This window comes from Camelus bactrianus, chromosome 16 (assembly GCF_048773025.1).
Source record: "Camelus bactrianus isolate YW-2024 breed Bactrian camel chromosome 16, ASM4877302v1, whole genome shotgun sequence".
Taxonomy (NCBI): Eukaryota; Metazoa; Chordata; class Mammalia; order Artiodactyla; family Camelidae; genus Camelus; species Camelus bactrianus.
Genome location: NC_133554.1, coordinates 55,904,182 through 55,925,729, shown reverse-complemented (window position 1 = coordinate 55,925,729; position 21,548 = coordinate 55,904,182). Strand labels below are relative to the sequence as shown.

At 50.1% G+C, this 21,548-nt stretch overlaps 4 protein-coding genes and 1 long non-coding RNA gene across 17 annotated transcripts in view; 3 read left to right on the top strand and 2 right to left on the bottom strand.

The window, feature by feature from the left end:
• Positions 1–105: 105 nt before the first annotated feature.
• Positions 106–3,332, top strand: SRSF2 (serine and arginine rich splicing factor 2). Of its 6 annotated transcripts, none has more exons than XR_012499659.1 (4): positions 106–687; positions 955–1,265; positions 1,544–1,647; positions 2,273–3,332. XR_012499659.1 is itself a non-coding variant. In XM_074343757.1 (3 exons), exons 1-2 carry the CDS (start codon positions 326–328, stop codon positions 1,256–1,258), a joined length of 666 nt encoding a protein of 221 aa, XP_074199858.1. In that variant the 5' UTR covers positions 106–325; the 3' UTR covers positions 1,259–1,265; positions 1,544–3,332. The 6 variants fall into 6 exon arrangements, 2 of the variants coding, with proteins under 2 accessions (XP_074199858.1, XP_074199859.1); XR_012499661.1 differs by lacking the exon at positions 1,544–1,647 and having other exon boundaries at positions 107–687; positions 2,273–2,370; positions 2,873–3,332; XR_012499660.1 differs by having other exon boundaries at positions 107–687; positions 955–1,647; positions 2,273–2,370; positions 2,873–3,332.
• A 258-nt stretch (positions 3,333–3,590) lies between these two features.
• Positions 3,591–8,353, bottom strand: METTL23 (methyltransferase 23, arginine). Of its 2 annotated transcripts, XM_010950724.3 has the most exons (5): positions 8,221–8,353; positions 5,937–6,041; positions 4,264–4,501; positions 4,096–4,180; positions 3,591–3,946 (listed from the first exon to the last, which is right to left on the bottom strand). In XM_010950724.3, exons 2-5 carry the CDS (start codon positions 6,018–6,020, stop codon positions 3,781–3,783), a joined length of 573 nt encoding a protein of 190 aa, XP_010949026.2. In that variant the 5' UTR covers positions 6,021–6,041; positions 8,221–8,353; the 3' UTR covers positions 3,591–3,780. The 2 variants fall into 2 exon arrangements, with proteins under 2 accessions (XP_010949026.2, XP_010949027.2); XM_010950725.3 differs by lacking the exon at positions 8,221–8,353 and having other exon boundaries at positions 5,954–6,025.
• Positions 8,354–8,616: 263 nt separating this feature from the next.
• Positions 8,617–19,143, top strand: JMJD6 (jumonji domain containing 6, arginine demethylase and lysine hydroxylase). 4 transcript variants are annotated; one of them, XM_045513545.2, is made up of 8 exons: positions 8,617–9,091; positions 9,594–9,982; positions 10,577–10,863; positions 11,856–11,953; positions 12,474–12,562; positions 13,259–13,397; positions 14,198–14,325; positions 15,546–19,143. In XM_045513545.2, exons 1-8 carry the CDS (start codon positions 8,963–8,965, stop codon positions 15,580–15,582), a joined length of 1,296 nt encoding a protein of 431 aa, XP_045369501.1. In that variant the 5' UTR covers positions 8,617–8,962; the 3' UTR covers positions 15,583–19,143. The 4 variants fall into 4 exon arrangements, 3 of the variants coding, with proteins under 3 accessions (XP_045369501.1, XP_045369503.1, XP_010949029.1); XR_006723265.2 differs by lacking the exon at positions 15,546–19,143 and having other exon boundaries at positions 8,655–9,091; positions 11,856–11,991; positions 12,469–12,562; XM_010950727.3 differs by lacking the exon at positions 12,474–12,562 and having other exon boundaries at positions 8,659–9,091; positions 11,856–11,991.
• Positions 18,684–21,548, bottom strand: part of LOC105065619 (uncharacterized) — a 112,213-nt gene continuing 109,348 nt past the window's right edge. For 2 of the 4 annotated variants that reach the window (XR_012499664.1, XR_012499662.1), the window contains exons 8-9: positions 19,554–20,124; positions 18,684–18,698 (exon numbers count right to left, since the gene is read on the bottom strand). This is a non-coding gene — a long non-coding RNA (uncharacterized LOC105065619). The remainder of the gene's footprint in view (positions 18,699–19,553; positions 20,125–21,548) is intronic. The other 2 variants (XR_012499663.1, XR_006723266.2) reach the window with 2 other exon arrangements.
• The window catches only part of MXRA7 (matrix remodeling associated 7), a 29,463-nt gene continuing 28,300 nt past the window's right edge, over positions 20,386–21,548 (top strand). Inside the window, exon 1 of the mRNA XM_010950730.3 lies at positions 20,386–20,922. Coding sequence (XP_010949032.2) covers positions 20,401–20,922 — 522 coding nt within the window. The 5' untranslated portion in view covers positions 20,386–20,400. The remainder of the gene's footprint in view (positions 20,923–21,548) is intronic.

Below are 21,548 nucleotides of genomic sequence, written 5' to 3'. Positions count from 1 at the left end.
GCGGGGCGGGGAGGGGCGAGCCAATCAGAGGATTCATTTCCGGGTGGCGCGGTCGCCATTTTGTGAGGAGGGATATAAACGGGCGCTGGAGCTGCCCGCCCGCCAGTTGTTTCTGAGGTGGAGTCGGCTCTGGAGCTGTTGAGGCGGTGTCTCCCATCCGCCTTTCCCAACGTTTCCACGCGGAAGCCAACCGCCAGAGCAGAGGCGCGGCGTCGAGCCGAGCTAGTCTGAGGAAACCGCCGCCGCCGCAGCCGAGCGCGCGGGCCCGCCGGGGCGTTAGTTTGTCGGCGCGCGGTCGCGGGCCCCGGGCCGACCCTCCAGAGCCATGAGTTACGGTCGCCCGCCTCCCGATGTGGAGGGCATGACCTCCCTCAAGGTGGACAACCTGACCTACCGCACCTCGCCCGACACCCTGAGGCGCGTGTTCGAGAAGTACGGGCGCGTCGGCGACGTGTACATCCCGCGGGACCGCTACACCAAGGAGTCCCGTGGCTTCGCTTTCGTCCGCTTCCACGACAAGCGCGACGCCGAGGACGCCATGGACGCCATGGACGGGGCCGTGCTGGACGGCCGCGAGCTGCGAGTGCAGATGGCGCGCTACGGCCGCCCCCCGGACTCGCACCACAGCCGCCGGGGACCCCCGCCCCGCCGGTACGGGGGCGGTGGCTACGGACGTCGGAGCCGCAGGTGAGCGGGCGGGCGTCGCGGCTGGGGCTGGCTCACAAAGGTGCGCGGGGACACGTGGTGGCGGCCACGGCCGAGTCGGGACGCGCCGCGGGTCCCCCTTCCGCCCCCGCGCTCCCCACTCAGCGGCCGGCGGGGCGCGGGAGGGCGGGGGACCCGGCTCGCGACCAGGGAAATGGCGTCTGGCGGCGAGATAATGGCGGCTGGGCGGGCGGGAGCACGCGGGCGGGGCCGCCCGCACCCTGACGCGCCGCTCGTCCCTGCTCGCAGCCCCAGGCGGCGTCGCCGCAGCCGGTCCCGGAGTCGGAGCCGATCCAGGTCCCGGAGTCGATCTCGCTACAGCCGCTCCAAGTCCCGCTCTCGCACTCGCTCAAGATCGCGATCGACCTCCAAGTCCAGATCCGCGCGACGGTCCAAGTCCAAGTCCTCGTCGGTCTCCAGATCTCGCTCGCGGTCCAGGTCCAGGTCTAGGTCCAGGAGTCCTCCACCCGTGTCCAAGAGGGAATCCAAGTCCAGGTCGCGATCCAAGAGTCCTCCCAAGTCTCCTGAAGAGGAAGGAGCGGTGTCCTCTTAAGCAAATGGTAATGTCTAGGGGGATCCGAGACTCATGGCCCGAAATCAGAGATGGGGTTTGGAGTAGGTTTTTTGATCCGTATTAATGAAAAAGTGACTCCTGATGTTAGGAGTGCTGCTCTGAGCTAACTCAGTTTTGGGAGTAATACTGAAGAGAGGGGTCTGCAGAAAGGATGTGTATAAAGCTTAGATAATAATGGCTGTTTCATAAACTGTTTGAGACCTATTAATGAAAATGACTATTTCTTGCTGTTTTTATCCAACGTCTGCATTTTCCCCTTTAAAGCTGCGGTCTCCTGTTTGATAAAAGAATATTGGCCAGTATTGCAGATTTTAACTGATTTGGCTGATCCTCCAGGGACCAGTTTCTGTGGGCGTGTATTGGAGCAGGTTTGTCTTTAAATGTTAAAGATGCACTATCCTCTTAGAGAAAACAATCAGTTCAACTATTGTTGTACTGACCGGGACTTCATATTCTAATGGATGTGGCAAACGAATTGCAAAAAGAAGCAATGAACTTTTGGAACCAAAAGTTTACAGGTATTGCACTGGGTGGGAGAAAGGATAGTGTGTCTTTAACTCATTGTTTGGTCCTATTTTTTAAAAGGAAAGGGCCCTAAGTAGCTCAGATGTTAAAGCATTAGTCTAAAATTGCCAAATGTTTCATTTGAAAACTAAAGACTTATCTTAAAATTGTCTGATTTCAAGTTGTTTTTGTTTGGATACAGCCCTTTTTTTTTCTTTCTTTTCTTTTTTTGCCCCCCCCCTACCATTTTTCACCTTGGTTATTTGACCAAGAATACATAAACACAAAACTTTAAATGCTGGTGGTAGTAGCCTTTGAAATTTTCCTAACTGGGCCTTTTAAAAACTGTGATAATGGCTGGTTGGAACCTTTCTGTAACCTCCTGGTTTCACCAGAGCCTTAGTAAGTACTGAAATTTGAAACCATGTGCACTTTAAGTGACTTCATAATAATGGAAGGTAAACTGAACTTATTTCTTTTCAAACCTAGATGTGTCGACAAGCAACATAAAGGAAGACTTGGGGGCAAAGGACCAAGTACTCAGTCCATCGAAGAGTCCTTGGAACAAGCAACTGGCTATTGAAAAGGTTATTTTGTAACATTTTGTCTAACTTTTTACTTGTTTTAAGCTTTGCCTCAGGTGGCAAGCTAATTTTATGTGCCATTTTGTTGCTGTTATTCAAATTTCTTGTAATTTAGTGAGGTGAACGACTTCAGATTTCATTATTGGCTTGGATATTTGAGGTAAAATTTCCTTTTTGTTCATATAGTGCTGACTTTTTTTGTTTGAAATTAAACAGATTGGTAACCTAATTTGTGGCCTCCTTACTTTTAAGGAAACGTGTGCAGCCATTACACACAGCCTAAAGCTGTCAAGAGATTGACTCAACATTGCCTTCATACCTTAAAATTAAAAACCTACAAAAGTTGGTGTAAATTTGTATATGTTATTTACCTTCAGGTCTAAATGGTAAACTGAACCCAAATTTGTATAAAGACTTTTCAGGTGAAAAGACTTGATTTTTTTTTGAAAGGATTGTTTACCAAACACAATTCTAATCTCTTCTCTTATGTATTTTTGTGCACTAGGCGCAGTTGTGTAGCAGTTGAGTAATGCTGGTTAGCTGTTAAGGTGGCGTGTTGCAGTGCAGAGTGCTTGGCTGTTTCCTGTTTTCTCCTGATTGCTCCTGTGTAAAGATGCCTTGTCGTGCAGAAACAAATGGCTGTCCAGTTTATTAAAATGCCTGACAACTGCACTTCCAGTCACCCGGGCCTTGCATATATATAACGGAGCATACAGTGAGCACATCTAGAGATGATAAATACACCTTTTTTTTCTCCCTCTTCCCCCTCCCCCAAATGGTAAATTTGAACATCTTCATGTATGAACTTAAAATATGGAAAATGTTAAGGAAGCAAACAAATGGTTTTGTAACTTTGTAAGTACTTATAACATGGTGTATTTTTTTTCCTCATGAATATTCTGTACTATAACCATTGTTTCTGTAGTTTAATTAAAACGTTTTCTTGGTGTTAGCTTTTTTCAGAATATGTCTTGGTCTTTTTTTCCCCCCATTTATTTGAAAGACCTGTGCAATTACCTTGTGAATGTTACCGGCTGTATAGTATGAAAGTGAAATGTTCAGTAGCTGATTACTTTCCCCCTGAGTTAAAAGGTGGAAATGCCAGTTCAGCACCAGCTGTCCCTAAAATGAATGCTCTTAAGAGGTAGCACTTTGAGGTTGTGGGTACCTCCTGCTCTCAACCTAGATGCCCTATTTTACTGACTTAGGAAAAGATCCAAGAGTTTTTTCTTATAAGTGTTTTAATTTTTGTTTTAATGGTTATGTGATCCATCACAATCCAAAGCTAACAGGTCTAATCCATCTTCAAATTCACTGTTTGTATACAAGAAGCTGAAGTGGTCTGAGTCATAGATGGCTTGCCAAGTTGCTAATCAGTATTGACATTGTCCGAAAACAGCCTGTAGGTATAATTCAGAGACTGTCCTTTGCAAAGGAGATGACCAGCATTTCAACAGTATGTCTTCCTGGGAGGGCAGATTCTGCTATATCTTCCTTGTCTGCACCAAAAGACTCCAGAGGAATGTGAACACATTTCATGTCCCACTTGTAGAGCAAAGCTTCAAGTGACCAGTCAGCACTAAAAAATAAATTGTTTTTTAAAACTAAGCTTTTCCGGTTTTGCTTTAGTTACATTCTCATTTTATCCTTAAACTAGATGCTGAATGAGGAGTAAGGCTGAAGTTAACTTTAAAAAAAGTTGAGTAAACCAGGATTATTCAGTCTTACCTTCTTACCTGGTAAGTAGACCACAATTGGACCTTGGGGTTCTTTTGCATCAAAAGGTAAACTGTAGTTATAACGTCTTCAAAGTCTGGGAAGAAAAGACTTCTTAATAGACTTGTAATTCCATTGCATCCCTGGCTAAATTTACTACCAAGAAGAGTAAAAGTTTACCTTCTGGTTCAAAGAATACATCTGATGCAAGAATAATATCTTGTGGTGGTAGAGCCAGAAGATCCTGAGATACGTGACCCCACGTGACTCCTATAACATGCACCTGTGGCAGGTCGTTCATTTGGCAGCTCTGCCGGCAGATTTCTAGACAGTGAGGCAGCTCTGAACTGTCTGACAGTGTTACTTCAGCACCACATTTTGCAGCCATAATTCCTGGAAGGCTCACTCCAGCTCCAATCTAACAAGTTTAAAGGTTTTGCTTAGAACTGCAAAGAATTGACCTTGCTTGGCAAATTGTTTCCCATTTCATCCTTGCATTGATCTTTCAGTACAAGGTCTATGTATAAGGATAGTGAGCTTGCCACGCCTATAAAACGTGCTTTACTATGCGGAGCTTACTTTGTCTTAACAAGTTACTTAACTCATTAAAAACTTAAGTGGGTCAAAGGTCAGCTACAGTCCCTTTTAGTATTAAAGGGCCCTCAATTCTGCAACTGTTACCCCTTAAACAAGCGGTTGAAATGTGAGGGTCTATAATTACAGTTGACATGAAGTGTGGTTGGTTGAGTCCCGGATGTGAACTCAAGATAGGGCCTACTAAAGTTTCACATGGATTTTTGACTGCAGAGGGTGGGTGCCCCAACCCCTGAGCTGTTAAGAGATCAATGATACATTGCTTCCAAACAGGATGTGTATCTTGAGCAGTTCCATTGCTTAGTAAGTCCAGGAGTAGTTTCGGGTCGCTTACTTCCTTCAGTCATTCTCGGTTCTTATGATCTATATATACAGGAGTTCCTAGTTATATATGACACCAGGGCTCTAGGAGCTCAATTGAGTGACTTGGATGTACCATTCAGTTGTACTACCAATTTTAAATAGCATTCACATGGCTAAAACCTGATGGGTCTGCAACATAGCTCTCTAAGAGGGTTTTCCAGCTGGGTCTTGAGAGTGGCAAGGCACTTGTGAACATACTAAGGAATAATACTAAGGAATGCCTTCGTAAATTTTACTGTTCATAGTGATTAATGCTTCTGTTTGAGGATGGGCAGTGACTCCTGACTTTTGCCAGTGGCTAACAATTATCACTACTGTGGGCCAGGAGTATGTGCCAAATGCCTTCCCTATCCATTTCATTTACATGGTTTTACAAAAGTTAAGTTTCTGATTTGTCTTTAGCCTGGGGGTTAAGCATAGTACCATTTCTACAAATGACAAAAGTTTATTTCTCTAAACCTTCAGCAGTCTCAAGCCAGGTGGAGTGGTAAGAAAGACATAAGACACATTTTATAGCTAATCTCAAGATTTCCAGAAATGAAAAGGACCATTTTGTGAGAAAGACTGCAAGTGGTATGGTAGAGCCTGGATGACCCTGATGGGACACCCTATGCCAAGATTTCATTACTAAAATTAGTTATGGGCTTCACTTAGAATGGGGTCAGCAAACTGTAAAAGGCTAGACAGTAAATATTTTAGTGTTTGTGGACCACGTATGGTCTCTGGTGCATACTTTAAAAAAAAAATTTACATTTAAAGATGTAAAAAGCATTCGTAGCTCACTTCCCTTACAAGATGGCCAAATCATCCAAATATCTAACAAAAGCTAAAAACAAGCATGTAGACTTAAATTGGAACATAACCTAGGATTTTCCCAAATATCAAGGGACTTGTACCTCTAAGACAGCCTTGCCTGGCAGAGATCCTCTGTGAAACCATAGGTACTGGGCCAGGACCACAGCACAGGGCCAAACATACATTCCATATTGAAGATGCAGGACCTGAAAAAAAATTTTTGTAGGCCATAAATAATTGAAACATCAGAAGTCGGTATATTTATACAGCAATTACTGAGTGCCTGGCACTGGCATCCATTGCAAAAACAGTTCCCTGCTCTCCAGTTCACATCCAGTGGGGGGATATAAAACTAATACCATGTGATAAGCATTCTTGATACACTCATTTATTCAACAAGCATTTATCCAGGGCCTGAGTGGCTTAGTGACTATTCTAGGCTGAGGAAGTATCTCATGGAATATAAAATATATATACAGCTCCTACTAGAGAGAGACAGGCAATGAGGAAGCAAATATATATTTCTGGTTGGTGATGATGCTACAAGCACAATACAACTGGGTGATGTGAGAGTGATGGGGGTGGGTAGTGACCACAAGGTGGCTGCTCTAGACAGGGAGAGGGTGATTCAGGCAAAGGCCCTGACGCAGGAACTGAAAGGCTTCTGCCTGGACACAGAGAGCCCTGGCAGCGTGGGTCTGAGGGCTGGAGGCACGGTTGTATAATACAAGCATAGTTCAGAGGGAAGGCAGAGACCAGATTTGTGAGGTTACATAGGCCACTGGAAGTTTAGCTTTTATTTAAGTGCAATAAGAAGATATTGGACTCACAGACATAGAAAACAAACTTATGGTTACCAGGAAGGGAACGGGTTGGGAAAGGATAAATTGGGAGTTTGAGATTTGCAGATGCTAATATATATAAAATAGATAAACAAGTTCATACTGTATAGCACAGGGAACTATATTCGATATCTTGTAGTAACTTACAGTGAAAAAGAATATGAAAACAAATATATGTATGTTCATGTATGACTGAAGCATAATGCTGTACACTGGAAATTGACACAACATTGTAAACTAACTATACTTAAAAAAATATATACAAAAAAAAAGATGTTAGAGAGTTATAAGCACAGGCAATGTATGATAAGGAAGAACAGTGTGGTCCTAGAATGACACCCTAGAAGAGGTTTGAGTAGAGCTTGAATCCTGGAGTTAGGAAGGCAGGCAATTCACAAAGCCTCTGGGAGGGCATTGAATTGTGAGAGCATTGTATTTAGGGAGACAAGATAACATAGCTCACAACTCTGGAATGAGCCTACTTGAATGAGTTCAAACTTGAGATGTGTAATGTACTAGCTGTGTACTAGACCTCACTCATTATTTAACTTGTCTGTGCTTCAGTTTCCTCAACTGCAAAATACTGTCTCACAGAGTGATTAGGAAGACTCAATGCCAAATACTTACTACAGTGCCGAGCACAAAGTAAGTATACAAAGTTAGCAATTATTAAACTGCAAAACTGCAAGTCTTTTGTTTTCTAGAGCAAACATCAATGGTGAAGGAACTGAAAGTCTGAGCTGAATTATTCACTGCACTCAACAAAAATATTAGTGCCTAAAATATGCTAGACGTGATCAAGAGACAAAAATGCCTACCCTGGTGGATTTTACCCAGGAGTACAACGAAATATTTCTGACTAGAGGAGTGAGTTATGCAGATTTGGGTATAAAAAAGGGGGGGGGCGCCTCTGTTATCACAGGGTGTATCTTCACCCACCCCTTAAATTTAGGAAGAACTCCAAAGGGGTATTTCAACGTGAAGGCGTTTAGAAACTGCCAGAAATGGGTTCCATTTGAGCCTTCAACTCCTTTTAAGCTGTTTCTCATATTTAAACTGTCAGTGCCAATGCCCACCTCACAGGCTCCTGTGAAAATCAAAACACTGCAACGTGAAAGTGCTCTGAAAAACCGGACGTATAAGGTGTAATTGCTGTTGAGAATTCAGGGGCAGCCATGAACTGAAAGGAAGGAATGCGAACTCAAGAAACTATTTGGGTAGTGAGGGTTGGAACCCCTGGTCCCAGATAAAGCTGAATTATTAAGCCCTTGGGCCAGATCAAAGAAAATACTAGGTGTCAAGAATGCCACTTTTCTGGTGGGAAATAGTATGAAGAGGCCCCCTTCCTCGCAGGGCCTTCACATTTCTTTCTAAAGATATTTACTCTTCCAAAGGGCTTCACACCAAATCTTTTCGGCCTACTCCAAGGCAGAAAGCCGCGGCGCCCCCTCCCTATAGCCCCAGGTCGGCTGAGAACGCTCCTGCCCTGAGGCGCCACCGCAAAGGACGGGAGGCGCTTCCCGGCGGGTGCCGCTTCACGCACCTGCGGGACGCGGATCTCCAATATGGCCCCCTCGGCTCCCAGGCCCGGCTGCTCCGAGAACCGGAAGCGCTGGGCTCGGACCACATGCCCTCGGAGGCCACGCTCGCACGAAGGAGAGTCGGTGGCCTCCGGGCGGGGCGAGAACAGGGGAGAGCGCCGGGCTGCCAGGCTGCGCGCGTTGGGTCCCCCGCGCCGGCCTCCCCAGCGCCACGTCGGATCGCAACTACCCGACGGCAAAAGGCGGGAAGCACCCCTCGGGCGGCGAAGTGGCCACACGACGAGAAGAAAAGACTCGAAGCCAAGCAAACGAAACACAGAGAACAGTTGGCCCGCAACACGGGCCCACAGGAAGCAGGTTGTGGAGAGGTGAAGCGCTGCCGGAAGTGACGCGCACCGGAAGCGGGCGCGGGAGAGGCGGGGCCGCGGCGGGGAGGCTCCTCAGCCGCCAAGACCTTCCCAACATGGCGGAGACCCGGAGTGTGTGAGGGCGGACCCCGGAGGCGCGGAGGCCAATGGCTTATCGCGAGAGGCCAGGGGGCGGGGAAGACGGCAGCCGCAGGCCCAACCGGAGGCTCCGGAGGTGGCTGGGGAGTGAATTTTCTGGAAGGCGGCTTTAGAGGTGCCGGGTCCGAGCGAAGGGCGTTTTGGTGCCGCCACCGCCCGGGCCGGGGAGGGGGCGCACTGGTGGCAGGAAGCGCGCTGCGCCGAGGTCGTCGCGGAACCAGCTGGTGACCCCCACAGGATGAACCATAAGAGCAAGAAGCGGATCCGCGAGGCTAAGCGGAGTGCGCGGCCAGAGCTGAAGGACTCGCTGGATTGGACCCGGCACAACTACTACGAGAGCTTCTCGCTGAACCCGGCGGCCGTGGCGGTGAGCGGGCCGGGGTCGCGGGCATCCCCGGGGGCTGCGCACTTCTCCTAGGGCCGGGGTCCGCCCGCGTAGAGCAGTGCGCCTCGGAGTTTCGATGGGCTCGCCCGCACCCCGCGGAAGTCGGGGTCATCGGGGCCCGGTTCCAGGCCGGGCCTCCTTCCTCCGCACCCCAGCCGTGCCTGCCAGGGCAGCCGGAGTCCCACGCCATGGACGCCCTCCACGAGGCCTGGCAGCCCTTGACCCCTTCGGGCGGCGGGGCCCTAGGGAACCTGGCTGTCCAAGGGCACGAGTGGGAGATGCGAAGCCCCCTTTCCCTGGTGGGGTGGCGCTGGGTGCGACGTGCCCGAACGCACGCAGGTCCTTTTCCCTCCCTAAGAGGAGCCAGAGCGGAATCTGCCTACTTAGCTATGCTTTTGCTAATTGGCCTTGGGGGACACCCTTATCTGCCGCTGGACTTTTTTTTTTTTTTTTAAACTCGATGGTTCTTTTCTGATTCTCTCAGGATAACGTGGAAAGGGCAGACGCCTTACAGTTGTCGGTGGAGGAATTTGTGGAGAGATACGAAAGACCTTATAAGCCCGTGGTTCTGCTCAATGCCCAAGAAGGCTGGTCTGCGCAGGAGAAATGGACTCTGGAGCGCCTCAAAAGGAAATACCGGAACCAGAAATTCAAGTGTGGCGAGGATAATGACGGCTACTCGGTGAAAATGAAGATGAAATACTACATCGAGTACATGGAGAGCACGCGGGATGACAGCCCCCTTTACATCTTTGACAGCAGCTACGGTGAACACCCCAAAAGAAGGAAACTTTTGGAAGACTACAAGGTGCCCAAGTTTTTCACTGATGACCTTTTCCAGTATGCGGGCGAGAAGCGCAGGCCCCCTTACAGGTAAAACAGTGGGCAGTGATGTGGTTATAATCTTGTCTCCAACAGCAGAGCTCGGTCAGCTAATCTTTTTCTGAAACAGTGAGTGGTTCTCCCTTGATTGCACATGGAACTTACTTAGAGGGATCCTGATGCCTGCCCAGGCCCTCTGCCAGGGGCTGAGGTAATTATTGGTCTGGGGTGCCACGTGGGCATCAGGATTTCTGAAGGCTCCCCAGGTGATTCAGATGTGCAACCAGAGTTGAACCAGTAACCTATAAAGAGAAGTTTTAATTTTTTTTTAATTTTTGAACTTATTTTATCTTTTTAATGGAGGTCTTAGGATTGAACCTAAGCCCTCATGCACACTAAGCACATGCTCTACCACTGAGCTATAATCCCCTGCCCCCCAGTCCCGGGAAATTTTAATAATTAAAGGCTAGTTGTAAGCCACATCAGTGATTTTCCTGTTTTCTGTTAGGGATCAGTCTGCACAATTCCCTCAGCATTTCTGTGTATTGGAATTTGTGTAATGTATAAAACTGAAAGTTTATTTTGTAGTGTGTGGGTCTGTATGGTTAAATTACGCTTCACATCTGGGATGTTTCCATCCTTTAGGTGGTTTGTGATGGGGCCACCACGCTCTGGAACTGGAATTCACATCGACCCTCTGGGAACCAGCGCCTGGAATGCCTTAGTTCAGGGCCACAAACGCTGGTGCCTGTTCCCTACCAGCACGCCCAGGGAGCTCATCAAGGTGACCCGTGAAGAAGGAGGGAACCAGCAAGATGAAGCTATTACCTGGTTTAGTATCATTCATCCCCGGACGCAGCTTCCAACCTGGCCACCCGAATTCAAACCCCTGGAAATCCTACAAAAACCAGGAGAGACTGTCTTTGTTCCAGGTATAGATGAACTGAGAAAAAATATTCTTTGCACAGCAATTTAGAGAGTGTGTCAAAGGAATCCCCTCTGCATGCTGACTCTGAATGAGCTGACTGGTGCCTGCCCCTGACAGTGATATGGTGATATGTTGCCATGTGGGGGCTGCTGTCAATATTTCTTGTAACCTGAATGTATAATGAATGTTGATAAACTTCCTATATGAGGGAGGGTATAGCTCAGTGGTAGAGTGTGTGCTTAGCATACAAGAGGTCCCAAGTTCAGTCCCCAGTACCTCCATTAAAAAAAAATAAACAAACTTAATTACGTTCCTTCCCCCCTTTCCAAAAAAAAAAAAAATTAAAAATGATAAACATCCTGTATCTAGAGATCCTATTCATTTTTCTCTCCAGGAGTTACTTAGTGTCTCTGTATGTGCAGTGACTTGTGCTTGTTCCTGTAAATGATACAGTGTAGCACTGGGTGGATTGAGTCAGGAAATAGTGACTTAGAGCCAAGAGGCAGGAAATCCTATACTTGAAAACCACACTTTGTTTTGGTAGATTAAGTGTTGGGAGTGAGGGTATTTAAGATAGGCCTCCTCTTAGAAACTGAAGAACTTGCTGCCTTTACAGTTTTGGTCACAGCTGTGGCTTCCCAGGGCTTGACATATTTGTTCTGTAAAGGGCCAGAGAGTAAAATATTGTAGGTACCTCCGCTTGGCTGGTCTCTGTCGTAACTGCTCAGCTCTGCCCCTGTAGCAGGAGAGCAGTCACAGACAATCCATAAAGGAACAGGCACAGTCTCGGTCCAGTAAAACTTCATACAAACAGGTCGCTTATGATTCCGGCACCAGGAGCAGGCTTTACCACTCTGGGTCCTGTGTCTAAGGCTCTTTCTCGTGCAGAGGAATCCCCCGTTTCTGAAGGTCTGTGTTATGTTATGTGAAGCTATGTCATAGAGCTGTTGTATATAGAACCAAATCCTGCTTCAATGTTTACTTGTTGGATTTCAGGAGGTTGGTGGCACGTTGTCCTCAATCTCGACACCACCATTGCCATCACCCAGAATTTTGCCAGCAGCACCAACTTCCCTGTTGTGTGGCACAAGACGGTAAGAGGGAGACCAAAGTTGTCGAGGAAATGGTATAGGTGAGAGACTTTTTTTTTTTTTTTCTTATTTTCGCTTTGTTCTAACGTCTACCCCAGAGATAAAATGGAAAGAGTCCACTGCTGCTGTAAGGTGCGCTGATTTCAGACAGGCCTGGGAGACGCCGGGCCTGCAGAAGCTCACGGGCTGAGCAGAGTGGGCCCGTGGTCAGGGCTGGTTCTCGGGGTGCTTGCCAGCCTCGAGGTGACAGGCTAGGACTGCATGTTTGAGCAGAGCCAGTCAGTCAGAGCACGGTTCTAATCGGGATTGTTTCTCATTTTCTGTTTTTTTGGGGTTGTTTTTTGTTTTTGTTTTTTCTCCCCAAAGTTAGGACTCGCACAGGAAGCATTTTGTTTGGGTTTTACTTGGTGACTTCCTTTTTCTCGCCCCAAAGCATTCCTTCCATCCGAGCTCACTGCCTTCGGGTCTTGTGAGTGAGGTGACCGCCCTGGAGACTTAGCCCCTCTGTTTATCCACAGAACAGATACAGCACGGGCCGCGGCAGTGCAAGCCACCCCCAGCCACCCCGTGCCACTGTGTCCCAACCCTGGCCCGGAGGGACCAGCTCTCGGGGTAAGAGAGGGATCCTGGCTTGTTCAGTGCTCAGCCTCCCTGCTGAGAGGGCCAGCAAGGGTGGTGGCTTTGTTCTCCCCGCACTCTTGGGCACCTGAGGCCCACTTACTCTGTCCTGCAGGCCACTGCAATCTGGTCACTCTGAAGGCCTTCCCGTCCCGCAGGTCTTAGTCCCTGGTTGCAGTGGATGCCAGAGTAGGTCCCTAAGGGGAGGGCTGCAGCCCCAGAAAGCTCCGTTGAGTTTTCTCCTCCAGCGAGGGGGGACCCTCTCTGTTACTTGACACTTCTGATCTCTTCCTGACCTGACTGTTTCTGCTCCTACAGACAGAGTTTAACCAAGCCCAGCTCCCGTCATTTGGTACTGTGCTGTGCAAAGGAGAGGTTAAAAAGATCAGCTAGCACAGGATCAGGGAAACAGCAAGGGGGAGAGACGGTTCTCCCGAGGGGGAGACCAAGGCAAACTCAAGGAAACTGCCTCGCGTGCCGGCAGCACGTCCGGCTCGTGTGCACAGGGGCAGTGCGGGGCGCGGGGCTAGTTTTCCTTCCAGGGCAGCCTGAGCGGCATGCTGGGTTTCTTGTTCCCAGCTTGTGGATCTGTGTGTCCTGGAGAGACGGGTCTCAGCTCCGAGTCGGGGGTACTGTGCGGGGGTGTCGTCATCTGTCCAGGCACTGAGCACAGTGTTTCTTGTCTCTCAGGATCTTGAAGCAGGAGCATCCTGAGTTGGCAGTCCTGGCTGACTCCGTCGACCTGCAGGAATCCACGGGGATCGCCTCTGACAGCTCCAGCGACTCCTCCAGCTCCTCCAGTTCCAGCTCGTCAGACTCGGACTCGGAGGTGAGGCCTTGCTCGCTCACCGGGCGTCCAGGGCGAGTCACCCATAAAAACCAGATGCAACTCTCCCCCCTCACATCCAGGAGGGAGAGCGATGTGAACACGTTTCATTTTCTCCCAAGAACTCCAGCTGCCACCGTTCCTGCTGGGGGGTGAATTTTGCCCGTTTGATAGCTTTACACGTGTTTGTGAATTGTTCTAGTAATCCCAAGGGGTGAGAGGGTGTCTGGGGATGTCCCGAAGTAAATGGCCCGGGATCACCCATTTGGCGATCAGTGGTGTCGGGGTTCAGACTCCAAGCATTCTGACCTCACAGCCCACGTTAGGAATCTCCCGTGGATGGTCAAGTGTAAGTCTGGAAACTCAGCAAATTCAGTCACCTGGTTAAAAGCTAACATCACACCGGGTGAGGGGGTCCCGTGCTTTTAGCAGAGGGGACGTCCGTCTCGCAACTTCACATAATCTGCTGAGTCAGCCTTCTCAAGGGAGGCGAGGGCGTGTTCTATGCATGTTGAGTGCTGTACGTTCAGTTACAGTGAAATTCCATAAAGCGACCGCAGAGCCCAGACGGTAACACATTCTTAGAGTAAGCATCTTGATTCCAAACAAACAGCCCTCCCATTAGCCACCTCTGGAGGGACACTGGGCCCCCAGGGAGATGGACGTTCAGACTATGTCAGAAAGGGCCTTTTTGCTTCTGGGAGAAAGTGGACGATGCCTGTGCCGTCTCCTGAGGTCAGAGGTTTGTCTAAGGAAGACCTGGGTTGCATCTGACTGAACCCCTGTTTCTCTCCTGCGTCCAGTGCGAGTCTGGATCCGAGGGCGACGGGACGACGCACCGCAGGAAGAAGAGGCGCACGTGCAGCATGGTGGGCAACGGGGACACCACCTCCCAGGACGACTGTGTCAGCAAAGAGCGCAGCTCCTCCAGGTGACCGGGCTCGGCTGGTGTCTGTGTAGGAGGACAAGCCTGCGGCCTGCGGCAGGGCCCCCGGGGGCAGCCTTTCGGACCTGCAGGCCCAGGAGGGCCGGCGAAAGCCAGAGAGTGATGACACTCTCGGGCTGTGAGTCGGTTCGCTCAGCATTTGCTACAGTAGCTCCTTTTCTCCGCTACCAAAGCAAATTAACGTGGCTTGTTTTACGCATAAAGGCAAGAATCTACGTGGATGGTGCCAACGAAACCCTTTACATTATTTAATAAAAATTAAACTCATTTTATATCTTTGACATTTTTTTCCTAGAGAATACCGGAACCTCCCTTGTCACTCTTCTAGTTGTGGTCTTGGGAGAAAATAGTGACTCCACTGGCCGGTGCCCTCGCTGGGAAGCAGTAGTTACCACAGGAAAGGGGGGAAATACGAGAAATTACCCAGTGTCCTCTGAGGAGGCGGAGGCATGGCCTCCTGCTTTTGTCATTGCTGCTTCGAGTGCTTGCAGATTTTTTACAAAATCCAAATCACGTCTCCAGATTGGATCTAAATAAGTTAAAATTTGAGATAAAAATCAATAAGCTTATCTTTCTGCAGGCACCTGCCCTGGTCCTGGGCTCCTAACAGGCTCAGGCTGAAGTTTGGTGGCCACATCCAGAGCCCAGAGCCCTCTTCTCCATGTGCTGCTAGTTAAAGTGTCACTGCCAGTGGCACTGGGAGGGGAGGGGAGGTTTCTGGAAGATGGTGAGATACTGAAGCTTGTAGGATGCTGCCTGAAGGCCCCCCTGCTGCAGGCGACCTCCCTGTGGTGGTCTCTGTATCTCCAAGCAGCTGAGCACATTCTTAAACGTGATGGAAGTTTAGGGCCCACCCCCTTTTCTGTTGTCTCTTCCTCATTCTCTGTGGGCTGGCAGGGACTTGATGGGGGACATTCCGGTGTCTTAATCAATTGACTTTCAGACTAGATTGTGCATTTCTCAACCCACGTTGTCCTTTTTGCAGCCATACTTAGATTTCTCTTCTTGCCTTTTAAAGTTGTTTCTATTACTGTAGACTTATCTCTGCCCTTGAGGTGTGACGTTGTAATTTATAAGAAAGTAATTTTTGAGGAAGCCCTTCAGCCTGGGGTCCGGGGGTTTCTGCTTCTCACATTTCCTTCCGGCTTTGTGCCCAGCTGTGCTGTCTACTTGCTGATTACAGGCAGTTGTACTTTCCTTGGCAGGATTAGGGACACTTGTGGCGGCCGTGCTCACCCCTGAGCAGATAAAGAAACTCTCCCTGAGGCGGCTCCCGTGTGCACTGTTGGTGGCCACTCAACTCAGTTTTCCCGTCTTCTGCTCCTTCTCTGTCTTCTTTGAATTTGGATAATCCTCTCTGGTCCGAGCTTCTGTCTTCAGTCGAATGCTGTTTTCACTGCTTACTAAGAATAGATTGTCAAGAAATTAAAAATCTCAGCAAGCTCAGTGAAGCACCGAAGCCCTAGCGTGATGTCGGGTAAGAAGGTTCTGTGCTTCTCCTTTAAAACCAAGCCGGTCGCCCACAAGGCTGGAGGGTTGTGGTTCTTTGAGTGTCTTGTTGCACCTGTTGCCTCACCGGTGTGGGAGAGGCTCCCGCTGTCCACGTAGCCAGCTGCGTGCGAGCAGAGACGCCGAGAGTGGGAAGTGGACCCTGCATTCTGTGTGGAGCAATCTCCGGTGAGAAGTCCGGTGAGCCCGCTGCCTTCCTGGGTGGCATCATCCGTCCAAAACCATGATCGGCGGAGGACCCCGGCCAGCGCGGCCAGCACAGCCCACCACTGCCTCGGTCTTACGATTCCTTACCTGCTCCCCGCAGTCAGAGGCTGTCAGGGTCCGGGGTAATTTTGTGTGGTTTGCTTTGGAGGAGGGATGACATGCTGGGGTGGTTCTGTTTATGAACAGAGCAGGAAAGGTATTCGGTGTATTCTCATGGAGCTTAAATTATAAACAGGGCCAAGTTCTAACAGGTTCGTCCCAGTCTGTCCCACCATATGGTCCGTAAGTGAGCAGCCCTCACCCTGTCAGAGAATTCATGATTAGCATCCCCATTTCTCCAACCTGCAGGCGTGAGGGCAGGGATCATGTTACGTGCTGGGAGCAAGTGCAGAGATGGTGCGTCTGGTCTTTGGGATCTGTTTTGGCTTCTAAATACCCCGGGGAAAGTATGTAGGGATTGACCAGCAGGCGCCATCTTTGGGCCTCTGGATTCACCTGCTTGCCTTAATCTGTCCCTACATTTAAATAAAAACAAGAGGGAGTGGTCAAAGACACACTGGGTTGGAACGGGGAGGGAGGGAGTGTGTGCAGATGTCCTGGAATTGTTTGACGTTACCTCTCAAAATCCTCCCTAAAAGTGGGTTTAATCAGGAGAATCCTGGCCTCCTCTTTGCCAGGTGTTCTGTTTTTGACAGACTGGTGATCGCTTCCTGGCCCTGGGTTGGTAATAGGGCTTTGCCCTAGAAGGCTGCTTCCCTATTTTGTCTTCATCCAGTCTTCTGCACTCCAAAACGCCAGCCAGAATGCGTTTCTGGGTTGGAGGGGAACTTGGGCTCCCTTCCTAGGGTCCCTCTAGCTGCCCAGCCTCACCTCCGCGGGCGGCTCCCCTTTGCCCACCAGCGGTGCCCTCTGGTGCCAGGGAGGGCCCCTTGTGGGCCTGAGTAAATTCAAACCCTTAAGGAATCATCTCTTTGTATTAATACCTGAATGGTGTTCCTCCTCGTCCTTTAAAAAAAGAGTTTTCTTGACATCTTCAGAATGCTTTTTTCTTCTCCCTAGTATTGGGGCTACCAGGCTATCGCCTGTCTGTCAAGTTCATATCAACTGCTCCTCCATAAACGTAGTTTAAAGGCTAAAAACAAAACCAGACCCAAAGGCTGCTTGCCGCCAGGGGGCGTGGTGGGACCCGTTTGCAGTGACTGGTCTGGCAAAGTAGAGGGTGGAGTTGAGAGATTAGCCACCCAGGTCTACTTCCCCACGTGCCAAAGATGAGTCCTGTTTGCTAAACAATACCCAGAAATGAGGGGCCCGGCCCGTCTGACAGGCCCGCAGTCACCCCTCCCGAGGGTACCTGGGCGGCATGGATTGCGTTTGGCTCTCTCCACCCCATGAGTGACCACAGGACAGTCTTTACTTGTGGCCAGGCCAGAGGTTCAGCAGCCCCCTTCTACGGTCGCTTCATGCCAGGCAAGCACACCACCGTGGAATCAAAGCAGGGCCGAGGTAGGGAAACTGAGGAAGGAACGGAGCGGTGGCTGGGCAGGAAGTAGGAACAGGGGTCCATCCATCCTAAAGTTAACCCTCCTACCTTCCTGGCATGAGCTACTCTGAGTGGTGTCAAGAACAAGGAGAAGGCTATGACATTCAACTATCTTTAGAGATTATTCTCCAAGAGGACAGCTGATCTTACAGCCAACAAGCTGGGTCCTGGAGGAAGGGCTCTTGGTCCAGTAACTACCAAAGGGGAGGGCCGGGACATCAGGAGGGCTCTGGGTCTTGGAGAACGAGGGAGGTACCAAAGGCTTTCCCACCAGCCTGAGACGGCCAGTGCCACACACAGGCGCCTCCTGGGGCTGCTGTACTGTGACTTTGAGGGGAAAGGCACCCAAAACAGAGACACTGTTCACATTTTGCTCATGCTTGCACTTGCCTACTTGTTAGTCATTCAAGCGTTTGACAACTGTTTGAGTACCAGGCACTGTACTAGGTGCTTGAGATGCAGCAGTGATAAGCCCAGATCGCTGACCTCATGGAATTTAACGGATGGTGAATGTGGCGTCGTTCACAAGGGCCACTGGTCAGGGTAGGAACATTGCATGCGTGTCCATTTCCATGACCAGAAAAGCAAGTTCAGTCCTTGTTAAATGCAGGTGTATGAGATCTTCATAAAAGACCTCATAAAAGCTGTAATTATGATTATAGCTGTAGTCTTAAACTCACTTGGTACGTGGCTCCTTTGTAAGTCAGCTAACAGTATTTAAACTAAGGATCAGCAAGAAAGTTGCTGGTGCAAGTGCTTTAGAAATTTATTAGCCTTGATATACTTTAGGACTTTAGGTAAGAGTATGGGGTGGGACAGGGGTTCTGTAGTAAATGTGAAAAGCACTGCTGCGAAGTAGGCGTATAAGCTCGCAGCTGCAGGCTCCTTGAATTCTACATAGCATTTCCACGAGCAAGCTGTTTGCCGCGTGTGCTGGGTACCACTGATGGTTCCACGTGGAGTCTGTTTTCTCCTCACACTCCCCTCCCCAGCTTCTGTCAAGACGTTGCACTGATGTTACATCATATGCAGCAAACTGAGGCAGCCCTGGCTGCGGTGGCTCTCAGCCTTGTCTCCTCGTGAGTTCAAAACCTTGAAACATCTGGGGAGCAGGAATCAATGGGAGAAAGAAGGTGAAGCAGGGAACTGCTGTTCCTCACTGGAGAGCTTATACAACTATTTGGCTTTTTCAAACTATATACATGTATTATTTTGTTAAAAATAAATTTTTTAAATTCTTAAAAAAAAAAAAAAACACTTGAAACATCTGGCCCCCACCCCCTTCTCTCCTGGGAGCCGGAGAACGGGCCCCGCCTGCTCTCTCCGAGGGGACTGGACGTGACAGAAGAACTGGGACTGTCTGCTGAACGCCCCGTGCCCCCTCTAGTTGTTGAGTAGAGGGTCCCGAGCACCTCCTAGTCCTGCTTAGGTCTTTGCCGTGGGGTCCGCCACCAAATGCCCGGGGGGGCCACCACCGGGTGGATATTTTTAAACTTTCACTGGGATGAAACTTGTTTATCATTTTAAATAAAGCAACTTGATTTGGAGGTTTTTCTGCATCATTTGTCCTTGTTTTCATTTGTACTCATCTGAAGGTCAATAGAATGTACTGTCTGTCTCACAATAGGACCGCTTAAATATACACTTGACCCTTGGTTTATAGGGTACCAATCGTCCCTCCACACAGTGGAAAATTCAAGATAAACTTACGGTTAGCCCTCTGTATCCCTTCCCAGTTCTGCAGCCAACCTCAGATTACGTAGTACTGCAGTATGTGTTTATTGAAAAAAAATCCAAGTGTAAGCAGACTTTGGCTGAAAGTCCCACAGTGGTCAAAAGCTAAGAGAGAAAGCCCCACTCTACATTTTATAGTTGTGGGGCATTTTTCATCAACTGCCACTAAAATTCCTTTTGCACGTGCTCCTAATATTTTGTAATACAGCAGGATTAAGCTCACTCTGCTGCTGGAATCCTGTCTGTCCTAACTGGAGCTTGCATCTTTCGTTGAAGAGGAAGCACCCCTTCCAGCATCTTGACTTACATCAGAGATCAGCTCAGTCACTGTACTTCAAAAAACAAAAGAGTATTAAATGCATCCTAAGCAAAAACTAGAGCCTTGATTTTTCAACATTAGACCTATGTTTGGCCTGATACAAACTTTGACCGCTCTTTGTTTTTTTAAAATAACTAGAGCAGGGTTTGGGAGCAGTAGATAGTTTTTTGTTACAATGCATTCATCTCCAACATAACTGTTCAGTAACACAGCCCTGGAAGGATCTGGAGAAACAAAAACAGTAGACCTTTCCCTCAATCCACTCTCTCCTACATTCCAAAATTATGTAAAGAAGAAAAGTCACTAGAGGAAACAGCTGACTCACAGCACCTGGTGCTGAATTCCAGAAGCCCGTCTTTGGGGGCAGGGTCCATTCCATGAGGGCTGTATGGAAGGCTGCTGGGTCCAGACCCGGAGGGGCATTCACCCACCAGGCCCAGGAAGCGTCCTCTTTGTGAAATGTATTAAGGCAACCCTAGGGAGTAAGAGCAGCTGGTGATGTGTCTACAAAGTGGCTAAAAATAAGCAGAGTTGGTGTTTGGTTTGGTCTTTCAGGCCAGTGTCACAACGTACATGGGCCCTCCTGTCTTTACTTCACCCTCGGCATCCCGCAACTAGCAATTCCGAACTGCTGTAAGATGACCTGCATGGGGCTGAAGTGGTGCCAAAAGATGACAATAATCCAGGGACCCTTGAGTACTGGGTATTTCAAACTGGTTTTCAAAAGGAGCTTAAACTAAGCTCAAACCGTATGGCCCTCCCGGGCAAGGAGGTCTTGGCGCTACTCCGGCCTCAGGAGCGCTTCCCCAGGGGTCGGGGCTCTGGTCCCCAGTATCTAGAGTCACCCCGGGGGCGGGGGATGTCGAGGGCGGGCCGGGGGCGGGGCACGGCGGGGACTCCGCCCCGGGGCGGGGCGCAGGCACAGCGCGGCGCGGCGGGCTCCCTCGGGGTCCCCGCGGGCAGGCACTCCGGCGGCCGCGGCGCGATGGAGGCGCCGGCCGAGCTGCTGGCCGCGCTGCCCGTGCTGGCCACCGCGTTGGCGCTGCTGCTCGCCTGGCTGCTGGTGCGGCGCGGGGCTACCGCGAGCCCGGAGCCTGCCCGCGCGCCCCCGGAGCCCGCGCCCCCGGCCGAGGCCAGCGGGACGCCCGCGCCACCCGGTCCCTGCGCCGCGGAGTCCGCGGCCGCGCCCGAGGGGCCGGAGGAGCCCGCGCTGCTGGACGAGCCCGCAGTGACGCCGGCGGAGGCAGAGGAGCAGGCCGCCGAGGCCAAACAGGTACGTACCCGCCCTCCTGGGCGCCCCTCCCCACCTCGGGACCCGGTTTCCGCCGCGGCTCGACGCCCCCTGCCACCCACCGCGGAGCTCAGAACCGGGTCCCTATACAGGGAGGGCAGAGCCGGCGACCGGCTGGAAAAGACGGTCCCGGTGTGCAGGCTCACCTCCCTCCCCCACAGTGTCGCCTCGCCTGTCGGAGTTGTGTTTTGTCGCCTGGCTAGCTCTTCGTGGTCTCTCCTCCAGGCACAGGTCACACCCACCCCTCACCCTCACCCTCTGGCCGTCGGGTTCCCAAATCCACGTGTGTGTGTCTCCTTTCAAGGACTGCAATAGTGACAGTTGTCTTGATAGTGAAAAATATAACACTTAAAGGAAAAAAAAAAAAAAAGGAAAGCAGCCTTCTTTTAGGCCAATTTGAAATCCAGATTCCTGAGTCATTTATGTCTGAAGCCCATCCGGTAGGACAACTGCAATCCTTTTTATTGTCGTTTTCAAACTGCCCAGTGCTTGGCACATTTCCCCTGCGGCTGCGGATCAGTGTGCACCTGGCTGGATAAGGCCCTCCTACAGGGCACCCGAGCGCCCCAGACCCGCCCTCCTGCTTCTGCCCCAAGCCCATCCCTGCT

Coding starts and splice junctions, on each gene's coding strand:
- SRSF2 (XM_074343757.1), top strand. CDS start 326: ATGAGTTACGGTCGCCCGCCTCCCGATGTGGAGGGCATGACCTCCCTC. Junction 688..954: donor TACGGACGTCGGAGCCGCAG/GTGAGCGGGCGG, acceptor CCCTGCTCGCAG/CCCCAGGCGGCGTCGCCGCA.
- METTL23 (XM_010950724.3), bottom strand. CDS start 6,020: ATGTATGTTTGGCCCTGTGCTGTGGTCCTGGCCCAGTACCTATGGTTT. Junction 4,502..5,936: donor CAGGCAAGGCTGTCTTAGAG/GTACAAGTCCCT, acceptor TAAACTTGTTAG/ATTGGAGCTGGAGTGAGCCT. Junction 3,947..4,095: donor TCTACTTACCAGGTAAGAAG/GTAAGACTGAAT, acceptor TTTATTTTTTAG/TGCTGACTGGTCACTTGAAG.
- JMJD6 (XM_045513545.2), top strand. CDS start 8,963: ATGAACCATAAGAGCAAGAAGCGGATCCGCGAGGCTAAGCGGAGTGCG. Junction 9,983..10,576: donor AAGCGCAGGCCCCCTTACAG/GTAAAACAGTGG, acceptor TCCATCCTTTAG/GTGGTTTGTGATGGGGCCAC. Junction 11,954..12,473: donor CTGTTGTGTGGCACAAGACG/GTAAGAGGGAGA, acceptor TCCACAGAACAG/ATACAGCACGGGCCGCGGCA.